The sequence below is a fragment of the Danio rerio genome, chromosome 20 (assembly GCF_049306965.1).
Source record: "Danio rerio strain Tuebingen ecotype United States chromosome 20, GRCz12tu, whole genome shotgun sequence".
Taxonomy (NCBI): Eukaryota; Metazoa; Chordata; class Actinopteri; order Cypriniformes; family Danionidae; genus Danio; species Danio rerio.
The window spans coordinates 37,919,339-37,944,230 of NC_133195.1; the positions used below are offsets into that span (position 1 = coordinate 37,919,339).

General features: G+C 33.8%; 1 protein-coding gene and 1 long non-coding RNA gene across 4 annotated transcripts; both read right to left on the reverse strand.

Moving 5' to 3' along the window:
- Positions 1-1,148: 1,148 nt before the first annotated feature.
- si:ch211-63o20.10 lies at positions 1,149-4,613 on the reverse strand. Of its 2 annotated transcripts, XR_012395917.1 has the most exons (5): positions 4,568-4,613; positions 4,390-4,438; positions 2,295-2,421; positions 1,813-2,220; positions 1,149-1,456 (listed from the first exon to the last, which is right to left on the reverse strand). It is a non-coding gene; the product is annotated as a si:ch211-63o20.10 (long non-coding RNA). The 2 variants fall into 2 exon arrangements; XR_222732.6 differs by lacking the exon at positions 1,149-1,456 and having other exon boundaries at positions 1,681-2,220.
- Positions 4,614-8,195: 3,582 nt separating this feature from the next.
- slc25a24 (solute carrier family 25 member 24) lies at positions 8,196-24,303 on the reverse strand. Of its 2 annotated transcripts, NM_001004606.1 has the most exon segments (10): positions 8,196-8,976; positions 10,139-10,289; positions 11,507-11,674; positions 12,835-12,942; positions 15,339-15,491; positions 15,715-15,873; positions 18,416-18,527; positions 20,258-20,345; positions 21,003-21,129; positions 24,074-24,303. In NM_001004606.1, coding segments are annotated over 10 exon segments (1,434 nt in total). In that variant the 5' UTR covers positions 24,260-24,303; the 3' UTR covers positions 8,196-8,794.
- Between the last annotated feature and the right edge of the window lie 589 nt (positions 24,304-24,892).

Sequence of the window (24,892 nt, forward strand, 5' to 3'; positions counted from 1 at the left end):
AACAAAGTGCGTGTATGAAATAAAACGTAGTACAAACAACCTACAGCTTATATAAAAAGCTGTGTTTAATGAATAAAAATAGTGCCAAAAATACATGAAGTAAACACACACACAACAGCATCTTAACAATGAGAAAACTTTACTCAAGTACAAAAACCAGCAAAAAACACACAAACATAATATTTATTTAAAAAACATTTTTATATATTATTAATTTAACACAGCCCCTGCATGCAAACATAACCTCTTCATCTTTCGCTGTCTAGTATAAAATAGTTAAATTGAAAGATTTATTCTTACAATATCTTGTATTAATTCAGAGAAGTGGGATATGAATGTGTATAATTTGTTGTCAAAATTTAGATATTTTGCAAAATAACCCATTTTTTTATTAAAGAATGTTACATTTGTGGTATCAAATTTGAAAATATTTGAAATATATAATGTTTAATGAAACTAAAAGGTCCTGTTAGACTCAAATTTAAAGAATTAAATTATTTATTTATATTGTCTATGCTTTGGGATTTGTGGATATTTCTTTTATAATATTGAGTAATAAATGATTTACTGAGTAATTAAGTTTTTAATTAAATTGAATAAAAAAGTAATTTAAAATACAATTGTATTTATTTTTAAATTATAACTAGTAATAATCAATAATGAATTACGTTTTCAGAGTAACTTACCCAACACTGCACATAATCTGCATATCAGATGAAAATCAACTGAAGCACAAATACATTGAACTATACCTGTTTCTATACAGAGTTTGAATGTTTAATAACTGCAAATGAGACCAACATATGTTCTGCAGGCCTTTCAAATAAGGCTTTCATTTAATGCTGAAAACAAGTTAAAATTGATCATATGATTCCTCTCACAGTGCCTATTGTTTTACCTTTAATGACCCGAAAATGAGAATAATCAGTTGGACAGCAATAATATTCATTGTTAGAGCCCTCCCATAAAAAATAAATAAACAATACCCATTTTGGTAACACTTTATAATAACTACACGCTAATAATGTATTAAGCATTAGCAAATTTAATTCATCATTTGTTAAGCATTAACTCTACATTAACAGAAGTTAGTAAGCAGTTTGTAACTACAGATACAAATGCTCTATTCTTGATTTATAAGCACATCTATAATGTGCTTAATGATTGTATTTTCATACTTTGTTAATAATATTTTTTTTCAATACTTAAGTATTGTATCATTTACAAACCAATTTTTTGAGAGTACTTTGTGGCTTTTAAAGATCATTTAGAACGCATAAGTAAATAATAAACCATTCAAATTAACATTTATATATCTTATTATTCAGGCATTTACTAATAATTAATTTGTATGTTAATAAATGCTTTAGTATTTTAACTTCATCCAGTTTTGTGACCTAATCTAAAGTGAGGACTATTTATGCTTTATAAATCCCTTATAAATAACAATTAAAGGCTCAGTTATCTTCTAAACAGGGGAAAAAACACGACTTGATTTATTTCTTATCATTTGAAGATACATAAATGAATCTGTATCAAATAAAAAATACATTTTTGCAATCTTAACTAAAATAAAGTTACCGTACAGTTTAAACTTCGCTAAATAACATTATAATGTTGTATCATAATATATTGTTAAATTATTATATTGTTGTTGTTTTTTTTATCCAATTTTATGTCGTATTTTGACACTCCTGTTATTCGGCAATGTTTAAACTTTACAGTAATTTTATTTTTTAGATAGGATTACAAAGATGTACTGTTCATTTGACACTGAGCCTTTAATTGTCATTTATTAGGCATTTATAAAGCATAAATTGTCCTCACTTTAGAAATAGGTAGAGTGGCTCTGATAGGCTAGTTGGCTTTGCAGAGGTGGCCAATCCTGGAGCTTAGTTGGTGGCATCAGTGGCTCTGGAAGCGTTGGCTATGGCAGCAGCAGATCTGCCAGCTCTAGCACCACGGGCTCTGGCAGTTTTGCTGGAATGGGTCTGAATGTGGTTGAGGCTTTGTGAGCGGTTCTGTTGACAGTAACTCTGGTGAATCTGGCATCAATAGCTCTGGTGGCAACTGGCAGCTCAGGCTCTGACATGGTGGCATCTCAACAGCGTTAACTCTTGCAGTGGTGGCAACTACAGTGACCCCTACAACCTTGTGCCTCAATGCACATTGTACAAGCGCACAGAGGTTGATTAAGTGGGAATATGGGGTTCATTGTTCCTGAAAAATAAAAATAAATTACACAAAGAAACTTAAAAAAAAATATTTGTACAATTTTGACATTTCTAACTCACCTACTTGATCCTCCCCTTTTGTCTACAGTCTTTACCAAAGTGCAAACCCTTTTTGCCCCACAGCATATTTTTGGACAGCCGTTGTTGACAAGCCATGCCTGATCGAACATGAACATTGTGCTGGCACCTTTAATGAGCCCACAGAAAAAAATATAAATGTTTAAATGTTTAAGTGTGCAGAAATGTTAGATATTTTTATTTTACATTTAGAAATTTCAAACGTTTACAACAATGATGCAGCAATATTCTAAATGATCTGTCAACAAAACATACAGGAAATCTGTAGGACATGTATGTAGCATTTGTTTTGAGATTCATTCGTTATTTTAATGAAGCATTTTTACCTAAAGATCACCTCAGATGAGATAAGTGAGTGAAAGTTTACTTTGTTCTATAAAAGCAAGGTTTTGTTGTTTTTGTGAGTATCCACAAATAAAAAAAAAAACAGTTGCTGCTTTGAATGGTCATTCTCTTATCTTAATGACCAAAATGACAGAATATTTGAAGATTTACACTGCCATTAGAAAAAAAATACACACACACACACACAAACACACACACAAACACACACACAAACACACACACACACACACACACACACACACACACACACATATACAAGCATACCTGCAAGTTTGTCAATATCGTGAGTTAAAGCTTTTATGCAGTGAATATTGGATACTTTTAATTATTTAGCATTTAAATCAAATGAATAAATGCCCATCATCACAGACAAGCATGCAGGCAGTAAATCACTAAATGTCTCAGAAAGTTATATGTTTATTAATAAGGACTGTCATCAATATAACCATTGCAGCTATTTTATCTGCACAGACTTGTTTCTAGGTGGTCTGTCAACTCACAGAAATCATGTATATTTAAACTAATCAGAGGACGACTGAGGATCTTTAAAAAGGTTTCCAGAAAAGTGTGCCATATGCATCAGAAGTTGCTTGGCATGATGTCTGAGGCTGAGACTATATGATTTCAGAATCACTGTGGCTGTGCATATGAAAATCTGTCTATCCAGTCATCTATCCATATGACCTGTCCTAAGTTTATACAAATACTGGAGCCATCACAAGGGTAAAAATCTCACTGGACAATTACAAACCATTAACCAAGTCAATGTTAACTGAGATTTCTAACTGGCACACTAAAGCAAAATATATTAATAAACATCTCAATTTGTGTGAAGAATCTAAAATGTTTTGAACAGTAGAACTATGTATGTTTACAATATTTACTGTAAAGTTATTTTCAGTGTGTTACATATATATAATGTAACAAAGAATGAACTGATTTGACATTGTCCCTTTTTAGGTTTTGTCACTGCCACTCTCCAACTTACTCAAGACTCACTAAGTTTTTTTATCCATTCCTTTACTCCCCAAATCTCTCAATGCATTTTTTAGAATTGCTTCAAAACATGTGTGGCCCAAATGTGATTTACTGTTTGTACGGCCTAAGCGATATTCTCGAGGCAACCAGTTCTGTAAAAGTAGAAATAATTTACCTGAAAGAGTGTTCACCCATAAACATTTTAACTGAGAAATCCCAAAATTTTACAGTAAGCCAAGTTTATTACAATAAAAGTAATAATAATAATTTATATTATTTATAAATCTTTTAATGTTGTTCAAACGTTTGAGATCAATATTAGCTTTTTTTGCTCATCAAGGCTGCATTCACTTTAATAAAAATACAGAAAGTTGCATTATTGTGAAATGTTAATGAAATTTAAAGTAATATTTATATTTTGATGTAAATCGATCATTTATTCCTGCGATGTGAAAGCTGAATTATCAACATTATCACTCTAGTCTTAAGTGTCACACCATAGTTCAGAAATCATTATAAATGCTAATTTATTATCATTGTTGGAAACAGTTTAATTAAATTAGTTTTCAGTCAATAAGAAACACATTATTTTAACTTCAGCATTTATTTAATTCTGTATTTTGGATTAATTGAAGCATCCTTCTATAAACAAAATTACAATCCTTGCTGATCCCAAATTTTTGAAAGACTGTGTGTACTAAATTTGTAATTTGTGTGTTAAATAATAAAAAAAAAAAAACTATGTATTTTTTACCTTTAGATCCGCAGCTTGGTCTTTGGGACTACAATCGTAACTTACTCTCCTGAGGGCGATCGAAAATGATAAAATAAAGATAAAATAAATAAAATGAACACTATAAAAAAAAACATACAACTCACATCTCCATGAAAAAATTATTAATATTAAACATTATTAAGCAAGAAGTGTTTACCGTTTGTCAACGATAGATCCATTAGAGACGAACTTGATTGATGTGCACTCTGAACTTCTTTCTCAGACGACAAGTAACAACGTTGCCCAATGAAATCGCGCGTGTCACAGCTGCGGGGAGGGGTTTTAGCGTAGGGGCGTGGTTTGCGCTGAACTGGTTTGGGAAAAAAAATCACGCTAGTAGAGCCCATTAGCAAACATACCTGCTTGGCGTGAGGAGGACAAACCTCATTGGTTCAAACGTGCCGCGTGACACCAAAGGATGAACCTCATTGGTTCTGAACTGTCATGCACGTTTAAGCTTCCATGTCATTAGGTGCGTTCGACTTCATGCAGCGCTGCGCAGATCGATCGAAATCTGTCTTAAAGCGGTGCATTCTGGTTAGAAATCTTGTTCGGATTGATGCTGCGCTGACGCCACGTGACTGTCACATGTGGCATCAAAGTACCGCGACAGCGCTCCGAGATCAGACGGCAAACTCAGACCGTGCAGCTTCTGAAGAGCGACTGCAGGAGCTTTGATGACGACACGGATATTGCACGATTGGCCAAGTTCACCACATGACAACAAACACGTGTATTTCAGGTTTATAATTGGACAAATTCCGATTCAAAAGTTTCAAAACAAACAATTCACTTTTCACACCCTCTCTATCCTGTACACATCTTGCTTATTAAAAGACTACAAATATTTTACTGCAGTAATCATCTTTTGTTAAATAATCTGGTTATAAAGGTTGGCTTGTTTGCACAGGTTTATTTTTAACTTTTTTATACAGACTATTTACTGCATTCATCTCCATAAACGATTTAAATGATATATTTTAGTGTATATTTTAGTGAATAACCTAAATATGAACTCAAATAAGTCTTACAGACTTGAAATAAAAAAATCATCCTCATCTTACAGACTTGAAATAAAATAATCATCATCATTGATCCTGCCACCCTAAAGCTCTCTTAACAAATTAAAGTAAAGAACTATTTTATTAAATAATTATAAAATGGTTTTATTATTATAATATAAATATATATTTTATTTCCTGTCTAGTAGTTTAAAGGCTACCTGCTCTTTCTGGGAAACTTCTACATAGCTCACTTATTTTACCTTTTGTTCTTTTCAACACAATCTTTTTGGATTAAAATACTTTTTTGAAAATTCATCCATTATCCAAAATAATCTCATTTATTAAGACCTAATCAAAACACCTTGTTTTGCTTTTTACATTGGAAATTTTTTTATCTATAAATGTACATATATGCAAACCCCTTTTTTAGCATATTCAAACAAGAAGTATTAGCCTAAAGATTGATGTTTAACTCCTAGAATTTATGCTTATTGCTTTGTATGTAATAGACCTGTTCGTTTTAATGTTTATATTAACCTCTCATTTCCTCTTATTTCTCTCATGCATTTGTTATATATGTTATTCATAATTCTCTCTTATTGTTTAAAAAGGAACTACAGTTTGTAGTGACTGTATTCTGTTTTATTTGTAAATGTTTTGTTGTTATAAATAAAAATAACAAAAAAATATGATGACGCCATGTGATCGGTCATCATGACTGCAGCAACTTTGAGCCCCGAAGTGTCCAGCTGTCCGTCTTGACGGCTCCGTTTTCAACTCCGCCCCCACCTGCACTCGGCTAATCTCGTTGATCACCGGCTGCAGCTGAGCTTCATGTCGAACGCACCTATTATCTGAAAGCATTTAATACAGTTTGCTTATCAATATAAATATGTGAATTAAAGCCTAAATTAAATATATTATATTATAACAGAAAAGTGTAAAGGCTACTCAGGTGGTCTCTTTATAAACATTTTGAGTTTGGAGAGAACAGTCTTGGAGGGCATTTCGTTTTTTATTGCTGAATATGAACGAAAGAGGTTTGGGGAGGATGTGATGGTGAGTGAATTACATTTACATTTAGTCATTTAGCAGACGCTTTTATCCAAAGCGACTTACAAATGAGGACAAGGAAGCAATTTACACAACTAAGAGCAACAATGAATAAGTACTAAAGGCAAGTTTCAGGTCTGTAAAGTCTAAGAAGGGAAGTGTTAGTAGTTTTTTTTTGTGTACAGTTAGTGTGATATTCAAAGAGGCAATTGCAGATTAGGAAGTGAAGTGGAGACTAAATAGTTGAGTTTTTAGTCGTTTCTTGAAAATAGCGAGTGACTCTGCTGTTCTGATGCAGTTAGGGAGTTCATTCCACCAACTGGGCAGATTGAGCGTGAGCGTTCGCGAAAGTGATTTTTTCCCTCTTTGGGATGGAACCACGAGGCGACGTTCATTCACAGAACGCAAGTTTCTGGAGGGCACATAGATCTGCAGAAGTGAGTGCAGATAAGAAGGTGCTAGGCCAGAAGTCACTTTGTAGGCAAACATCAGAGTTTTGAATTTGATGCGAGCAGCAACTGGCAGCCAGTGCAAACGGACTAGCAGCGGAGTGACATGTGCTCGTTTAGGTTCATTGAAGACAACTCGTGCTGCTGCATTCTGGAGCAGTTGAAGAGGCTTGATAGAGTTAGCTGGAAGCCCAGCTAGTAGAGAGTTGCAGTAATCCAGTTTGGAGAGAACAAGAGCTTGAACAAGGAGTTGAGCTGCATGTTCAGATAAGAAGGGTCGGATCTTTCTGATGTTATAGAGTGCAAATCTGCACGATCGAGCAGTTCTAGAAATGTGGTCAGAGAAGTTTAGTTGGTCATCAATCGTTACTCCAAGGCTTTTCACCATTTTGGATGCAGTAATGGTTGCCCCATCCATCTGGATTGAAAAGTTATGGTGTAGAGTCGGGTTGGCAGAAACTACAAGCATTTCCGTTTTTGCGAGGAATTATGACGGAATGTTTGTTTTCATAGTCAAAAACAATAACCCTATCTCATTCATCTGTTTTGTCCAGTAGAAAACATGCATTATCTTACGGAGAACAATGGCAGGCTTAACATCCTGACTAATATTCAAATATGGGTATATATGATATTCAGAAGTATTGAAAATAATATGAGCTATTAGTAAACTGTTAAAAATGTAGATTTCCGAACTTGCTGCATTTGTTTGACCGAAAAAAGTTAAATGGTACTGCAAAATAATACTGCATTAAACAAAAAAATTTTTATATATTTTAGTCAAGAAGCTGAACTTTCCCCCGGAAGTGGTCCATTCTTAAAGAGATAGATGTCCCAAAATTTTTGATTTACTAAATAAAAATTTTTTTTTCTAACACAAGTGTTTCCAAACCTTTAAGATTTTGTTTATTCTGATGAACACTTTAAGATATTTTGAAGAAAATCTGTAACCATTGACTTCTATAGTAGGAAAAACTAATTTTATGCAAGTCGGTGGTTACAGGTTTCCTGCTTTCATTAAAATATATTTTTTTTGTTCAACAGATTAAAGAAAAGCAGAGTTAGAAAACATTCTAAAAGCAAATGTCCCATTTAACATTTTTGTTATATTTTTAAAACTGTTCAGGATTCGCCGATACAAGTATTATTTACAAAATTTATTTGAAATAGTCATAAAAGTTTGTGTAACATATGTCTTTACTGCCTCTTTACTGTTAAATGCGTCTTTCATAAATTAATTTATTGTAATAAAAATTTAATAAAACACATCACAACAAACTATTAAAATACAACCTTTAATGTAAACAGGAGTTTCTAAAATAACAAAACAATGGGGATCAAAAGGCAACACAAGTTCAATAACATTGATCTTTCCAGGTCAGGAATTAGTGAGACCCTCACAAAGACTGAACTAATGATATAAGGCACACTAAGCTCTTGTCATTGCGTGGCTCCCCGATTTGCATTGATTCTGTTTTTCTCATTTTTTAAATGTGGATATATATATTTTTCTGCATAGTGTAAAGACTCGACTGTGGCCCATCCTAATTCACCTAAACATTTATATTCATTTATATATATACACACATTTATATAGTGCACAATGGCTTCATCGTTTGCTCAGATATTACATGAATATCAAGACAAAATCATACAAATTGTAAAACATGTCATAAATGTATCGATTACATATAAAGGTGCAGTTATACATCAGTGTAAACAAGAATTAGGTTGGGCCCTGACCACAATGCAAGACACCATCGTGGCTTCTTTTTTTTTTACTTTGGTAAGTGAACAAAACATTTTGTCCCATCATGGAGGGTGTTTTCAAAGAGAAGTGAATGAAATTTGTGCGTGTAAAAACATGCAAGACATTCATCATTTAGAGATGCCTAACCCAGACCTCATATACTCATACACCACATAACTAATGCTGACAGCGGGGATCACTTTCATGAAGTTGGGCAGGATCCCACGATAGAGACCAAAAAAGCCCTCCTTCTGCATGATCTTCTTCACTAATTTGGACATAGACACCTGCTCTGATCCTTCCATTGACGCTGAGAAGAATAAAAGAAAAACATCAGGAAATCACATTCGCAAAAAGTGTTGATCACCAAAAAATTCAGGATCAGTAGGAATTTGTAAGGTTTTTAAAATAAGCATATTGTGCTCATCAAGGCTCAAAAACATTGAAAAAAACTTTACATTTAAAGTAATTGTTTTATTATTGAATTTAATATAAACTGTAAATTATTCTTTTGCGATTTAATCTGAATTTTCAGCATCATTACTCGAGTTTCCAATATTCTATTGTTTCAATAATGGGCGGCACGGTGGCTCAGTGGCCACTGGTTCGAGTTCACACTGGGTCAGATGGCATTTTTGTGTGGAGCTTGCATGTTCTCCCTGTGTTGGCATGGGTTTCCTCTGGATCAAAGACATGCGGTAAAGCTGAATTGAATAAACTAAATTGGCTGTAGTGTATGTGTGTGAATGAGTGTATGAGTGTTTCCCAGCACTTGGCTGCAGCTGGAAGGGCATCTGCTGCATAAAACATATGTCGGAATAGTTGGCGGTTCATTCCGCTGTGGTGACCTCTGATAAATGAGCCAGTAAGCCGAAGGGAATTGAATGAATGAATGTTAAAATGATCATTAGCACTCATTCATTAATTATTATATAGTACTTATAATTCCTGCTTACATCTTTTTATATCACTTTTTACAATTTTACTTACTATTTTTTGATGAAAATAATATCAGAATACAAAATAACAGAATCTACTTAAAACATAACCTGTTGTTGTGTTTTTAAATTAAAATCTCTTTACTTTCACTCTTGAAAAATGTAATATGTCCTTGATAAATATTAGAGAATAGTTTTTGAACAAGACTGTATCACAGTTTACACAATAATATGCAGCCACCAAATAGTTGTCAGAATCAGAATCTCAAAGATTTCTTGAGAAGATGGTACTTGAATGATTTCTGATGGCTCGTGTGACACTGAAGACTAGAATAATTATTTTAAAAATGATTTGAAAATACATTACCTAAGAAAATATTAACTTGTAATAATATGTCTGTAATAATTGTACCATTGTACCTATTTTTGTACCTCTTACTGTATTTCTGATCAAATAAACACAGCATGGATGAGCAGAATATTCTTTTTTTTTAAAACAGCAGTGTGTACTGTGTAGATTGTTAATGTGTTTACCCATGGCCTGCATGCGTGTGCGGATCAGAGCGAGAGGGTAACTGGCCAACTGTCCGCATGTGCTGGAAATGGTCCCACAGCCGAGGAGAACCAGCACTCCTGGGTTAGCAGTGTCTTTAGCATAGTGAGACAACCAGGTGTTCTTCAAGGTCTGTGGAGAGAGTCAAATTATACATCTTCATGCTTTACAATAAACACTCATGTTGCCATATAAGAGGACACCAGCACAGATGCATCTGGCACACAATGCAGATTTTCTATTTGAAATAGGATTACCAGTTTTTGTGCTTGATTATCTGAATTTATAAAAATACACAAAGGAAAACTAGTTACCCATTTATTAAAACTAATAGAAAACATGGCTAAAATGTTCTGTATTTCAAATAAAGCAAAATCCTAAACCGAAGTAAAGTTATATCTATAAATGAATGAAATGCTTCATTTTTTTCTAGCAAGTTTAATTTTTAATTTATTTATTTTTCTTTCACAATTTAACAACCTATACAAAGAGATATATTTTTCGACTAATTGCAGAACAAACCACTGTAGTCCAATTACTTGCCTAATTAACCAAATATGCTGAGTTAACCTATTTAACCTAGATAAGCCTTTAAATTGCACTTTAAACTGAATAAAAAAACTTCCAAAAGAAGTTGTAAAATACTATGTAGTCATCATAGTAAAGATAAACAAAATTAGTTATTAGAAAATATTTTTTAAGCAAATCATGAAAATATCATAATCATGAAAATAGTTATTAAAAAACATGTTTTTAAGCAAATCATGAGCCTGAAAAACTTGAAAATTCCCCAGAGGTGAGAACAGGTCTGAAAAAATGAAGCTGAAATATTCAAACACTGGATGTAGGCATGGTACGATAACCATTTTCAAGGTATACTGCGGTTTGGAAAAGTCAAAGTTTTAAAACTGCAAAATGTTCTGCAATACCCTTTCTAAGGTATGTGTACAACCTTTTTTTGTTTTTTAGGACAACAATATCTTCAGCAGAAAAGATATCAAAAGATGCCGTTTTAAATTGTAAAAAAAAAGTTTTTGAAACTAATAAAGACAGCAGAAGTCAATAATTCATTTGAATGATTTAGCCTGAAAATTTTACTATTCCAAAATATTTTAAATGTTTCTTAAAATTAAATATATTGTGTTTAAAAGGAAAAATATTTTTGTTTTTTACTCAGACATTTAAAAAGAATATATTTTAGAGCAGTAATTACAATACCGTGAAACTGATATTTTTATCCAAGGTTATCATACCGTCAGAGTCTTACACTGGCCCATGCCTAACTGGATGTGTAGTCTACCAAAAAAAAATTGAGGTATTTTAAACAGTGTTCCACAGTTTGTGCTCACCTCATACACCGCTAAATCTATTCCAGCATAAGGAATAATTCCCAGAATATTGGGCACATAGCCTTTATAAAAGGCTTTCACTCCTTCCTTCCTCAGGATCTTTTTGGCACAGTCAAACATCCCAGAGTACTGACCAGTCTTCCTCAGAGTAAGCCTGGTCTTCATTACCTACAATATAAAAGACAATATGATATAAAATAAAGAACTTTAAGGCAAGACACCTGCAGATACATAGGGTAAAAAAATTATTAGGATTACATTAGAAATTGAGTACATTTTTGTATTTAAGTTTTCTAAAAAGTAAATTTTTTCTCCAAAAATATTTTTATTGGTTTTTTTTATTCCTTCCTAATTCAGAAAATACTGCGGTCGACTGCCTGATCAAAAATAAAAAAAAACTCTGAAACTTCAAGAACAAATCCCTGAGTAAAGACCTTCAAAATGCAAATATGAATAGAATTTTGATGCATGTGTTGAATGTATGGCTGAGTGCAGGAGATAAAAACTCTTTGAGAAAACCGAAAAACCTTTTAAAATAAGTATTGTGATTGAAATCTATTGAACTTTTTCTGCAATGCAGAAGTGCGCTCATTTTTTGCGATTAAGTAATATGTGAAGAATAAGGTCAATAGACACAAATAGATCAAGTGTAACTTGACTGTAAGCAAAGATCAGCCTGAAACAAAGAATACACTATGAAAAGCAAAAATACATTATTGTTACTGGGAGTTCAAGCTCTTTTAAATGGACAATATTGAACTACTAAATTAATTCATGTACAGTGCTCAGCATATACAAGTACAACCCACACAAATCTATATTTTAAATTCATATTTTTAACAAGAAGCTATGTGTGCATTTACATTAGATTAGTCAGTAATGAATCTAAATCTGGAGCTTATCTAACAAAGTAACTTATAATAACGGTCCAAAAACTAGTACACCCAAATTCATATGTTATAGAAAAATATTAAATAGAAATTTTAAAAAGAGGAAAAAATCAACAACCAAAAAAATTGAAATTGTGTAGGTTGTAATTGTTTTTGCAATATTTTGTTTGAATTTAATTGTATTATCTTTTCATTTTTATATATGTTTGGTGACTAAAATGTTTTTATAAATCTGTCTGTTCAATAAACCTGTTTAAATACACCAAATACACTTAATAGTTTAAATGCACCAAAATACATTGCCTATATTCACTGAGAAATGGATAAAAATATTAATTTTCAAAATAGGGTGTACTCAATTATGCTGAGCACTGTACTTTAGATGTTTCCTACTTATTCTTCCATGAATAATCCACATCCGTGGGTCTCATTTCTCACCTCCATGGGGTAGATGGCTGTCTGAGCAGTAGCTCCAGCCAGAGAACCAGCCATGAACCTCTCGTGGGACTGGACTTTTCCTCCGTCTTTGCTCAGGAGCTTCTTATACTGTCCCAAAACACAGACACACACACACACAACAAAACATTATGCAAGAGTGATTTAATGTGCGAAAGCTTACAGATGGCTTTAAAACAATCTGTCCTCTTTTCATTAAGTAAAGGAAATGCGATCATCTTCATTTCAATTATACACTGTCCTCCACACCGGATTACAAATCCAGGCTTTTGTGAATGACTGCTGTTAAAATAGCTCTCTCTGACACGCTGCTTGTGTAAGACACTTAAGCAGTATCACATGAGCAGTCGGATTTACAGCTATGTTGATATTCAATGAAATAATTGCATAATGCGAACACTGAGTGAATGATGTTTTTCACACAATATGGCCAGTTGAAGGGAAAAAGTAGCTCAGAGATTTAGATTGTGGTAAGGGAAAATGCAAAAGAGGAAGTGGTTTTCAGTGTTTGTGGGTTTCTTGGTAACGCTGGTGTCTCAGCGTCAAATACACGAAGCATCCATCTCATCAAAAATGCAGGCCAGGCTAGTATTTGTCAATTTCAGATATACATGAGGTTTGTAGTCAACCAGTGTTGTTTTTGGTTGTCAGGAGCTCAAACATGCCAGACATCTGCATGAATAGGGAACATTTTTACTAAGCTGCATTTTTGTAATTTAAACAGAAAGCTGTAGGGGAAACCAACAGTTTTAACCCAAAATGAGCAGTCTGTCAGATGAAGAAGAGCCAGAGTCAGAGATTCAATTGAATAAAAAGTTTACTGAAGATAGTTTGCAGTTTCATCAGCAGGAGGCAGCTTCAACACTTGCAAAGAGTTTATAGGCCTTTCTGCTTACAATTTCAAAAAAACAACAATTATATTGTAGTGATGCAGCACATTCCTTTGTATTAAAAATCAAAACCACATGAAAATATTATACATGCTAGTGCAACCTGGAGCGGACATCCATCAGAAAAGCCACGCCTTCAAAGCACTTTTTAAAATAGGTGCCGATAGTTTTGTTGTTAAGTGTATTGACATACAGCCTCATTGTGCTCACAGCAATCTGAGTTCTATTCCCTGTTTGAGATCATTTGCTGATCCTCCCCCAGAGTGTTTGCGGGGTCTTAAAATGTCTTCAATTTCAAAGAAAAAATCTTAGGCCTTAAAAAGTCTAAAATTCACTGAAATTTTGTGTTTTATGTCTTAAATAGTTTTGAACAGGTCTTCATTTTCCTCTGTCCATGTAAAGTTACCCAATTACATTTGTTTATAATGTTTTTATAATATTTTAACTGGGACATTAGAAAAAATATTTAGCGTTTAGCCCTTTGTAAGTCTTCATTCATAATTAGAGTCATGTAATATGAGAAAAATATCTAATGGCTCGTTTCCACTGACTGGTACAGTACGGTATGGTTTGGGTCGGTACGGGTCACCTTTATTAGGCTTGCGTTTCCACTACCAAGGGTACCCTTTTGGTGGGCGTTGTGTATGACAAAGTTTCAGTCGCATCATTCTCGCTCGAGGAAATGTCTACAATTAAGCTGTACGGGTCGCTCACATATCATTTGAAAAGCACTTTTCACAAAACAGACACTTTATACACATAAATACTTCTGTATAAATGTTTATTACTAACTTTTCTATGAACAGGATTTGATTATAACTGTAGATCAATGACAGCGCGAAATAGCCTACTGTGACGTCTGTAATTATATTAAATAAATAAATAAATGAACATTTAATTGCTATTTTTTTATTGCGATTTTGATTTTAATTAATTTTCATTTATTTTGTAGTGAAACTTCAGCTCAATAATCTGTATTGTACTTCGTATTGCTAAAATGCAATGAGTGTTAGTTAAAAAAAGGAACTGAAAAGATATTAACTTACTCTAAGGTGCTGGTTGTTGTATTACCTCGTGCTGTAGCAACAATTCTGTGACAGCTCTTACAAATGACCTGGTTTTGTTTGGTGTCTGTGACTTTGAAACCAAGATATTCCCAGATTACTGACGTGCTGTTTTTCTTTAATATGAATTTGTCTGTTAATGCTTTTGAAGTGGCAGACGCCATCATCCCACTCATTCGCGCTTTCCTGTTTGTTTGTTTTATCGTGGGCTTTCCGCTTAGTTCAAATTTAAATGGGAAGAACAAAAATCTGCTCACTCATTTGGATAGTAAGACTATCACACACAGACGGCAGTCACGCATTTTCTCTGGGTGGGGAAATTATATAATACATATATATTCCATATTGCACCCTCTTGCGATTAGCTGATCAAATTTGTGATTCGATTTAAATTAATCGCACAGTCTATTCATAATGGTCTCAAAAAATCTTGATTAAACCTGCAGACCAATTGCCCATTAATGAATCAGTGTCTATGCATAAAATGTTTTCCAATTTTAGGTAAAAAAAAAAAAAAGACAGTTTGTCTCACCTGCTCATAAGCCATGAACTTGATTGCAGTTTCTGGGGCGATTTTTATAACGTTGACTCCGTTACCCCTCCACAGAGAGGCCACGCCCCCTTCTTTAATCATCTGCTTGAACCCGTTCACCAGACTGATTTTGTTGGTTTTTGAGGAATGAACCTGTAAGTACAGATTTACTCACTCGTAATGACGTTCAAGAATATATGAAGTAACTGAAATTCATTATATTGTATTATTTATCAGCCACTTTCCACTTTCAGTGTAGTATAAAATCATTAAATCCATTTCCACACAAAATATTTTTCTCAATTAACAAACATTTTTATAGAAATAAATATTGTGTGAAAATATTTGTGATTTTGTGTTCTAGAAAACCTTGTACCTGCATGAAGACTTTCATTCTGTCAAGGGGGGCGGTGCCTGTTCGAGAGACTGCCCCTGCCACACCACCAGCAGCAAGCTGTTTCCACCACATGCCGGTGGTCTTCTCCTCCTCGGTGAACTCATCTGGTATAGTCAGACTGTCACCTATGTCCAACACCTAACCCACAACAAAGGTGAAGTTAGTTCAGAGCCAACTACAGTATACTAAATGTCAGACTATAAGGCTCGTGTTTGAACTCTGTGCTACAAAAAGCTTCTTTGTTTTAGGTTTGGATAAAAATAATAAAACAGTACCCTGATAATGTTTTCTTACTGTAATTATGCAAATAATATGATAAAGAACAAACACCAGGCATGCAGTGTTACAGTGTTTTTGTGAAAGTTAGGTTTTGATATACTGTAGGTTTTTAATATAAGTGACATATATAAAACTGGCCGTTTTAAGTATATATAGTCAACATTTAAAGTGGATCAAAAACCTTTCATAAAAGTGGTCCTTAAACTAGTGAATAGTACCCATTCTTGTCTTAGGACGATTTTAACTAAAAACACATTATCCAAGTTTGTACTCAATTGCAACCTTGCTCCTAATCCAAGTGTAATCTAAAGTCATCATTGGCATTATCTTATGTAACATACAGTATCTGGACTGCATCAGGGACTAAAACAAGCAATCCTAATTTATTACTAATGGGAAAGTAATGACATTATTTTGCTCACGTCATTCTAAACCTTTAACACCTTCTTTTTTTTCTGCAGGAGAAATAAAATATATTATTTAATGTATAGATTATTGTTAAAAGCGTCAGTTTCCATTGACATTCATATTTGTCTATGAAATAGAGATCAGTGGAGCACAAAACAATGTTCAAATTATCCTCATTTGTGTTTGACAGGTTTGGAACATCATGAAAGTAAGTAAATGTAAAAGTAAACCAAATATTTACTAAACAATTTTACAATTGTTGGAAAACTGAGGGATAAGTGATCCAAAATATTTTATTCTGCTATCATTAACTTACTCTTCACTAGTCACAATCCTGTTTGAGTTGAACACAAAGGAAGATATTTTGAAAAATGTTGGAAATGGGTTATCATTGACTTCTGTTGTGTTTGTTTTTCCTACAATGGATGTTAATGGCTGCCGGTTTCCAACATTTTTCAAATACCTTCAACTGTGTTCAACAAAAAAGAAACTGGTAGGTTTGCAACTACTTTAGTGACTATTTTTTTCTTTTTTTGAGTGAACTGTCCCTTTATGTACTCTCAGTATCTTAGTATAACCTTTATATATATATATATATATATATATATATATATATATATATATATATATATATATATATATATAAGTTTATTATGCCATTTTGAATTTAATAAGGCTTTTAAAAAATCTCAACAACAAAGAGAATTTCTATAACCTGCCAATTTCTTATTATACATTTTTTTTATCTTTAAATCTTAAGATAGAGGCTAGAGCTTATTGGGCCAAAGCTGCGTTGGCCTCAATGAAATAATGCAGATCAGTTGACCTACCATATCTATATCCATCACATACACAGCCTCTTCGTCCTCAAAATCAATGATGAACCACTCTCCCCTGTGCTCCTGCAGTAAAGCCATGCTGACCGTCTGCTGCCAGCTCGTCTGATGCCACCGTTAGATCCTGACAACCGCAACCAAGACCTATTGCTCCTGCTCTCGTCGCAATGATACTATAACAATTCACTCCATCACTGCCCAACCTCAGCGCACTTCCATCAGTGCAGCAGTCAGATGACGAGCACATCCAGGGCTAATCCCTGTACAGGACAGTCTTAAATTAACCTTGCTGCAATTGGCTGTGACGACTAACCCTGACAGCTCAAAAATCACAAAATCGGTGAGTGGTTTTTGGCCCCAATTCTTCAGTTAAGCCAAAAGGACTTAAGATCAGATGAGCCCAAAATTTTCTATAATTTTAACCTTCTACTTATTTCATACACTCAATCATAGTGTTTATAATTAGCTTTATTTTAAAAACTATGTAATTATATGATATATCACCTTATTTGTATAGCTAAAGTGTGTAAGGGGGTAGTTCACCAAAGCATTCGAATTTACTCAGCATGTACTTTCTTTAAAGAGTTTTAAATTAGAGTTTCTTTCTTCTGTTGAACACAAAACAAAGTATTATTGATAATGTTGGAAAATGGTAGCATATTAAATTATTTTGGGGGAAGAAAAAAAACTGAAAGTTAATGAATTCAAATTTTTTTCAAAATATCTATTTTTGTATTTCATGGCAGAAAAAAAAATCTAATTTTATTTGGGACAAGTGGAAAATGTTATTAGATGATGACACAATTTTCTTTTGGGGGTGAACTTTCTAGTTGTCTTGCACTTTGAACAGTGTTCGTGTTAACATTTGACACTTAATCAGTTAAGAGACTTCTTATCCTTCCTGCTCTCAGCACTTTTCTAGTCATTCCCCAATCCTGCCCACTGACAGGAGGATATAAATGGCTGGCCAAGCTGATTACTGGACTACCTAACCATGCGCTAGCCAACAATGTGACTAGACAACTGAATGGAGGATTCATTGACCAATGACATGACCATAATATTGCATCTTGTGTTTATAACTGATATACAATTCAGATTTGATTGATCATGGATGTACAGTATGTTATATGTAATATCTCTGGTGTGGAACTTACAGTTGATTTTTTCCAGTAGCGTATGATCTGCTGAAGATCTTCTGCAGGGTTAAAGAGGAAATGCTCCCTCCATTCATTCCAGTCCAGAGTCATGGTTCCATCCACATCAATGCTGGAGGATAAAGGGTCAAAGGTCAAATCAGAACAATTTCCTGTGTGATCAATCTATACTTGAGTTTAATCTGTGAATCTGCAGAAAAGGTTAATGATATTTCTTCCTTGACCTCATATACAGTACACCGTTAAAGACATAAATATTAGCCCTTCTCTAAAACTTTAAAGTCCATGTCAAATCTAAATCTTGAATTTGCTAGCTCACATTGTTATTTGTAAAGTTCATAATTAATCTGTGCCAGTTAATCCTCAGGGAAAAATAAGTTTGTTCTGGTTATTTTTAATCGAAGTTTCTTTGGAGCAGGGAGGTCAAAACCCGGGGGCTTCCATACCAACTGCACAGTATATCAATAACCTTAGCCATGCCTCTCTTACCATTACTTTGCTATGAGAGAATGATGTGCCAAAAGAAAGTCCCACGCCATAATCAATATTCCATTTGAGTTGAAAGTACATCAACATACTGAAATAAAAGTCTCAGCAACTTCCGGTTGAATTGAAGTAATGTTTAAAAAGGCATTTTTCAAAGTATTTCCTATTGTTTTTTCTTACTGGGAAAAGACTTGTTTAGTTTATTTGGCTGGAATAAAAAATGTTAAAAGGTCAATATTATTCGATTAGCCTCAATATTATTATTAATATTAGCGCTAGGGCTGCACTTTATATAATTTCAGCATTGATAGCGCAATTTGGGCATCTGCGGTAGTCACATCGCAAGATATGCAATGTTGAGTCTGAATTATAGTTGACCAAGAGCCACAGAAAACCTGTGATTTGTAGAGTTTGCATGTCTTTTTAAGGCCTGTGACTGAGCATTTCAAGTAAGTTTAGAACATTTGAGCTTGAGTTTGGACTGGAAGTGTAACAAAGATTTATTTTATATAATTATTTAGACAGAATTGATGCGATTTATGCAACAAAAAAGCTCATTTTTAAAATTTTTGTCTTGTTTTTAGTCTAAATATCTACATTTTAAAGTGAAAACAAGATTATTTTACTTGCTACATTGGCAGATGATTTAGCTTGTTTTAAAGGGAAAAAAATATTAATTTCTTCTTCAGGTGAAAACTAAATATTTTTACTTGATCAAAGCATTTTTAGATATTTGGACTCGAAACTACAAACCATCTTTTCATATCGCAATTTTTCTCGCAGAACAATAAAATTCAGCAAAATCAGATTTTTTTTTTTTAAGTGTTGGCAAACAGTTCTGTTCTGTTTAACTGCACTTTAAGTGTGGGTAAACTAGTCAACTTTAGTATGGGTAAACTAGTCAAATGTTACAATTATTTTATTTTTTTCCAAATTTAAAATAAAAATAATGCCAGTTAAAACACTTTTATATCAAAATATGTCAGAATAATAACTTTTAATTAGCTGTGTCTGAAAGTTAGGGTTATTCCGGTAAATACTGCTTTCTTAACTCATCTGAAATGAAAACATTGGTATCGTGTTCTCTTGAAATTAAAGAGAGCTGGTGAAAATCTGAACAGAAGCATACAGTGTATTTCACTCATGATTGTTTTGCAAGTACATAAATATTTAAACTCTTGATCACAATCCCTACAATAAAGCATGAAAAAAATGTTATAATCTGTAATATTTATTAATTAAAGAGAGAGTTGTTAACTGTTTTGCTATAAATTAAGTATTGGATGACTTCTGATTTTGCTGTGATTAGGCCTTTAATATCAATTGTCACTCTTGGTGTCAGAAGGCCCAGAGTACCTGTGGAGGATCTTCTCAGCGTCTTTATCTGACAAGTTAATCCCGAGGTCTTTTAGTGACTGTTGAATCTCTTTGGCATCGACGCGACCTGCGTACAGAATTAATTAAAGTTCATTTAGTAATAAACAAAAGCAGAAAGTTACTTAACGACTGCCTCAATTGGACTCTCTAGGGTGTGTGCATATTTGCCAGGTTTGCTCTTATTAACACAAACTCTGGTGGGATTGCTGTTAGTGCAGTTCATTTAAAGAAGAGGAATCGCAGACATCTGAACCTCGATGTGCACCAAACAAATTAGATGTAATAGAACTGAATAAAAACACAACATCTCAACCAGGGGTGTCCAAACTCGGTCTGGGAGGGCTGGTGTCCTGGAGAGTTTAGCTTAAACCCAAATCAAACACACCTTAACCAGCTAATCAATCTATTACTAGTTATACTAAAACCTTTCTGGTAGGTGTGTTGAGGCAAGTTGAAGCTAAACTCAGTAGGACACCAGCCCTCCAGGAGCGAGTTTGGACATCCCTTATCTATACAAACTGGCATTGGTCATGGCGTCGCGATTAGTTACTGTGTTCATACTATGTCAATTGTGTCTCAAATGCGCAGCATTAATGTGCAACATTACAGAAATTCATAGTGTTGTTTCAATAATTCTTTAGTGCATATTGGGAATTGTGGAATGAATGATCCTATGAATGGTTAAAAGGAGGAGAGCAAAACACACACTGTACTTTAATCTTACCATCTTCATTTTTGTCCAGACTCTTAAAGGTCAGCCTGAGTTTTTTCTCATGTTCTTTCAGATACTTTGAAAACTCCTCAAAGTCCAGCCCTTCATCCTTATCGGTATCCCCTGAGGTAACGATTTTCTGAAAAAAAAAAAAAACAACAACACAGGAACATGAGCTTTCTGGTAAATGTGCCTTGCTGAGTACGAGTACAAGAAAACCCCTAAATATATTTACAGCTATGGAGAACATTAATAGGCCACTTGAAATCATTATTGGTTATTTGAATTATAGTTTGAATAAAATTTTGCTTTATTTGTAAAATGCTGATGACAATTATTCCAAATGTAAAATATCAATATCATAATTTTTTGTTTGTATATATATATATATATATATATATATATATATATATATATATATATATATATATATATATATATATAGGGTGATACAGTGGCGCAGTAGGTAGTGCTGTCGCCTCACAGCAAAATCGTCTCTGGTTTGAGCCTCGGCTGGTTCAGTTGGCGCTTCTGTGTGGTGAAGCCACAGGTGAATTGGGTAAGCTAAATTGTCCATAGTTTATAAAAACAGTGTGTATATGGATGTTTCCCAGAGATGGGTTGGAAGGGCATCCGCTGCGTAAAACATGTGCTGGATAAGTTGGTTGTTCATTCCGCTGTGACGACCCCAGATTATTAAAGGACTAAGCCGAAAAAATGAAAATGAATGAATATATATGATATTTGAAAGAAATGTTATGAGACCTTTATATAATAAAACATATAGAACATTTAGTTCAAACCCACACCTGCTGTAATAAATCCAAAATCCAGAGAAACTGGGATCTCTTAACTGGTCTATTAATCCTTTCATAACTGTACATTTCTGCACATTGTGATGTTCTAATGAAGACCCTATAATTATTTTATATAACAACAAATTTTTAGCCCATCACTAATTCTGTTTATTTACTTGAGTAAATGTGTGTAAATCTATATGTACAATGCAGTTTGTACAGTAATATTTTCTGTGTTTTACTAGATATATGACAAACTTGCTTTATTTACCAAATAAAGTGAATCTGATTGGATTTGCATTTTAAACACTACATACCAGTTAAAGAGATATAATTTTTTATTTCATATATTAAGGTTTTAGTTGATACTACCAAAAATTTTACCAAAATTTTTACCAAAATTCTCTGCAGATTGCAGAAATAGCAAAAAACGTCTGCAGATTCCGTCTGACCCTACCTATAATTTATCAACCTAATACTGACTTGAGCTAAAAAAAAATACTCACTACATTCTCGCCATATGTAAAACTGCTGAATTAAACCTGTTTCACAATGAAGAATTTCACTTTATCACTGATCTGAACTAATAGCTGAACCTAAATTATCTCCAAAGTTTAGTCTCCATAATTGATTTTGCTGTTTCCCAATGATATCTGTGATGATACTTTAACAATCTGTATTGAATGAACATATATTTAGAAAAATGTTGACCCGCAAAAAGTCTTTCATAATGATTCCTTAACTTTTTTCTAAAGTTTGCTCATCCATTGTTGTCATCTGGGTACAGAAATAATTGTCGATCATGGGCTGTTGAATTATTCGAAAAATAAGGCGCTAAATAAAACAGAGATTTTATATTTCCAGACATTTCTCAGGTTTTTGTCCTCAAACAGCTCCTGCGTATGTGTGGTATATTGAGTTTATTATGCATCTCATATTAAACCTTCAGTTTTGAGTTGATCTGTAGTAGGCTGTGAACTACCTGAAATCATTCAGCATAGTAGTGAGTGACATGGAACTGTAATGCAGTCAAGATTGTCTGGAACAACTTCAGCTAGACCTGTGTGTTTATCTGACAGTAATTGCACACCTTAGAGAATGTTCATCAGCCAATCAGGATCAAGCATTTAATAGCCCAATCCACAGCACACAACTCAGTAAACTGAAAAGCATATACAGTAGGCCTTGTAAAACAAATACGCAACAAAAGATCACACAAAACAACACAACTATTATAAATCTTCTGTCTGTGAGCTGATGAGTTTGCTGGCACATTCTGTGTTTGAACTTTGAGTCTCATTTGCTTAAGCGAGGTGGGGTTATCAGCTGTTTTAGTGAATGTCAGTGGATAAAGGAATGTGGGTTTACACAAGCAGCTACAGGAGTGTCTATACCCACCCTTCTGCATTATGTGCACTTCCTGAAACCAAATGGGAAAACTCTATTTTAACAGCCATTTTAAAGACAAATGATCTGTCATTTTCTGTATTCAAAGTTTGGTGACTTTGATATGTGCAGGAGTCACCAAGTGATTGAGGTCAAGTTGGTTTCATTTTGGCACATTCATTCATTTTAATGCTCCCTATATTGTTTAACACTTTGAATATTCTGTCTGAAATAGCATGCATTCAAAACAACATCAGCACTATTTAATTGACTGTGAACAAGATACTTTAGCAGTCATTGGTTGTTAATATAATTCCCTTATTTATACTTTGCAAATAATACTTTTTTGAAATTGTATTAAGAAGAAAGTCTGAATATGTGAATATAAAATCCTCAATCACTAAGTGTGGGTATGTTAGGAAAATTCTAAGGGTCCATGCAATTTGTGGCCCCCAAATGAGCTGTCTTTTTTTTTTTTTACTATTAACAGTACTTGCAGGGGCCCTAAGCTGACATTTTCCTTCATAGGGACCAAAATTGCTAGCAGCGCGCCTGAATATGTGCATTATGACTATAATAAATAGTACAATAGATGAAGAAGTGGAGGAGAAGAAGGATGTGGGCTGCTGGCACTCATGCATCATTTACCATCATTTCTTTGAACTACTGCTTATAGTATTTAAATGGTTCAGCTCATAGCCATTTTTTATATCTCTGCGTTTTTACATCAAACAAAATGGTGGATTTTCCTTAGTAGAACAGTAAATTCCCCTTGCATGCGAACAATATGAGAGCCTGTCAGCGTAGTTTATTGGTTACTGCGGTTTTTACAGAACCCAATGCGCTGATGTAAAACTAAAGCGCGTCAACAACAGCAGAAATGCAGTGAACTGGAAATACCTGCGCTTCTCCTTTGCCCATAGAGAAGCCCATGGCAGCCAGGCCCGTCTTGAGCTCGGAAACATCCACTTTTCCATCTTTATTCACATCCAACTTCTCAAACAACTCCGCGAAACTTTTCGTGTTGTCCTCCTCCTCCAAACAATGCGACTCGGTGAAGACGAATTTCCTTATAAGCTGATGCATGATGAATGTATATGCTGTATTTATGTATTTCTTTTGACCGATCCAAAGGTTGGAGCTGCGGAAGAGCACAGATGTTTATCCTGGGACGGAAGAAAAAAAAACAGACCCTCCCTAAACTATCTATGTTAGACAATCGTAGTCATGGTTTTATTGCCACCGTCTATTGAAACTCAGCACTGTTTCGGGTTTAATGTGTAGACCTGCAGGCTAGGCTGGGCTGAGCTGAGCTGAGCTGAAGGAGGGACTACATTACTTGCTTATTTTTCTGCGGTGCCTCCTCATTTCAGACGGACACACCCTAAAATGTACACAAGCCATTTTTTATACTACGTGAGTGACTCACTGGCGAGAGTTACTCAACTCAACAGAGGATTCATTTACTAATTTAGTTCCTTCCTTTATCATGGTATAATTTGAGCTCATATAATATAATATAATATAATATAATATAATATAATATAATATAATATAATATAATCCTTAAGATAAATTATTAGTAAATCTGTCTATCTTATATAAAATCTTTAGAAAGATTTAATTATATTTTATTATATTATATATTCATATGACTCACAACCTAGATAGACAGACAGAAAGACTGACACAGATAGATTTGCTAATGATATATATTCT

What these genes read in the sequence shown, in the direction of transcription:
- slc25a24 (XM_073932379.1), bottom strand. Translation starts at nt 17,339, where the DNA reads ATGGCTTTACTGCAGGAGCACAGGGGAGAGTGGTTCATCATTGATTTT. An exon ending in ATGTGATGGATATAGATATG is followed by an intron (nt 15,874 to 17,252) that starts GTAGGTCAACTG and finishes GTTGTGGGTTAG; the next exon opens with GTGTTGGACATAGGTGACAG. An exon ending in TAGATTTAGCGGTGTATGAG is followed by an intron (nt 10,290 to 11,506) that starts GTGAGCACAAAC and finishes CTCTCTCCACAG; the next exon opens with ACCTTGAAGAACACCTGGTT.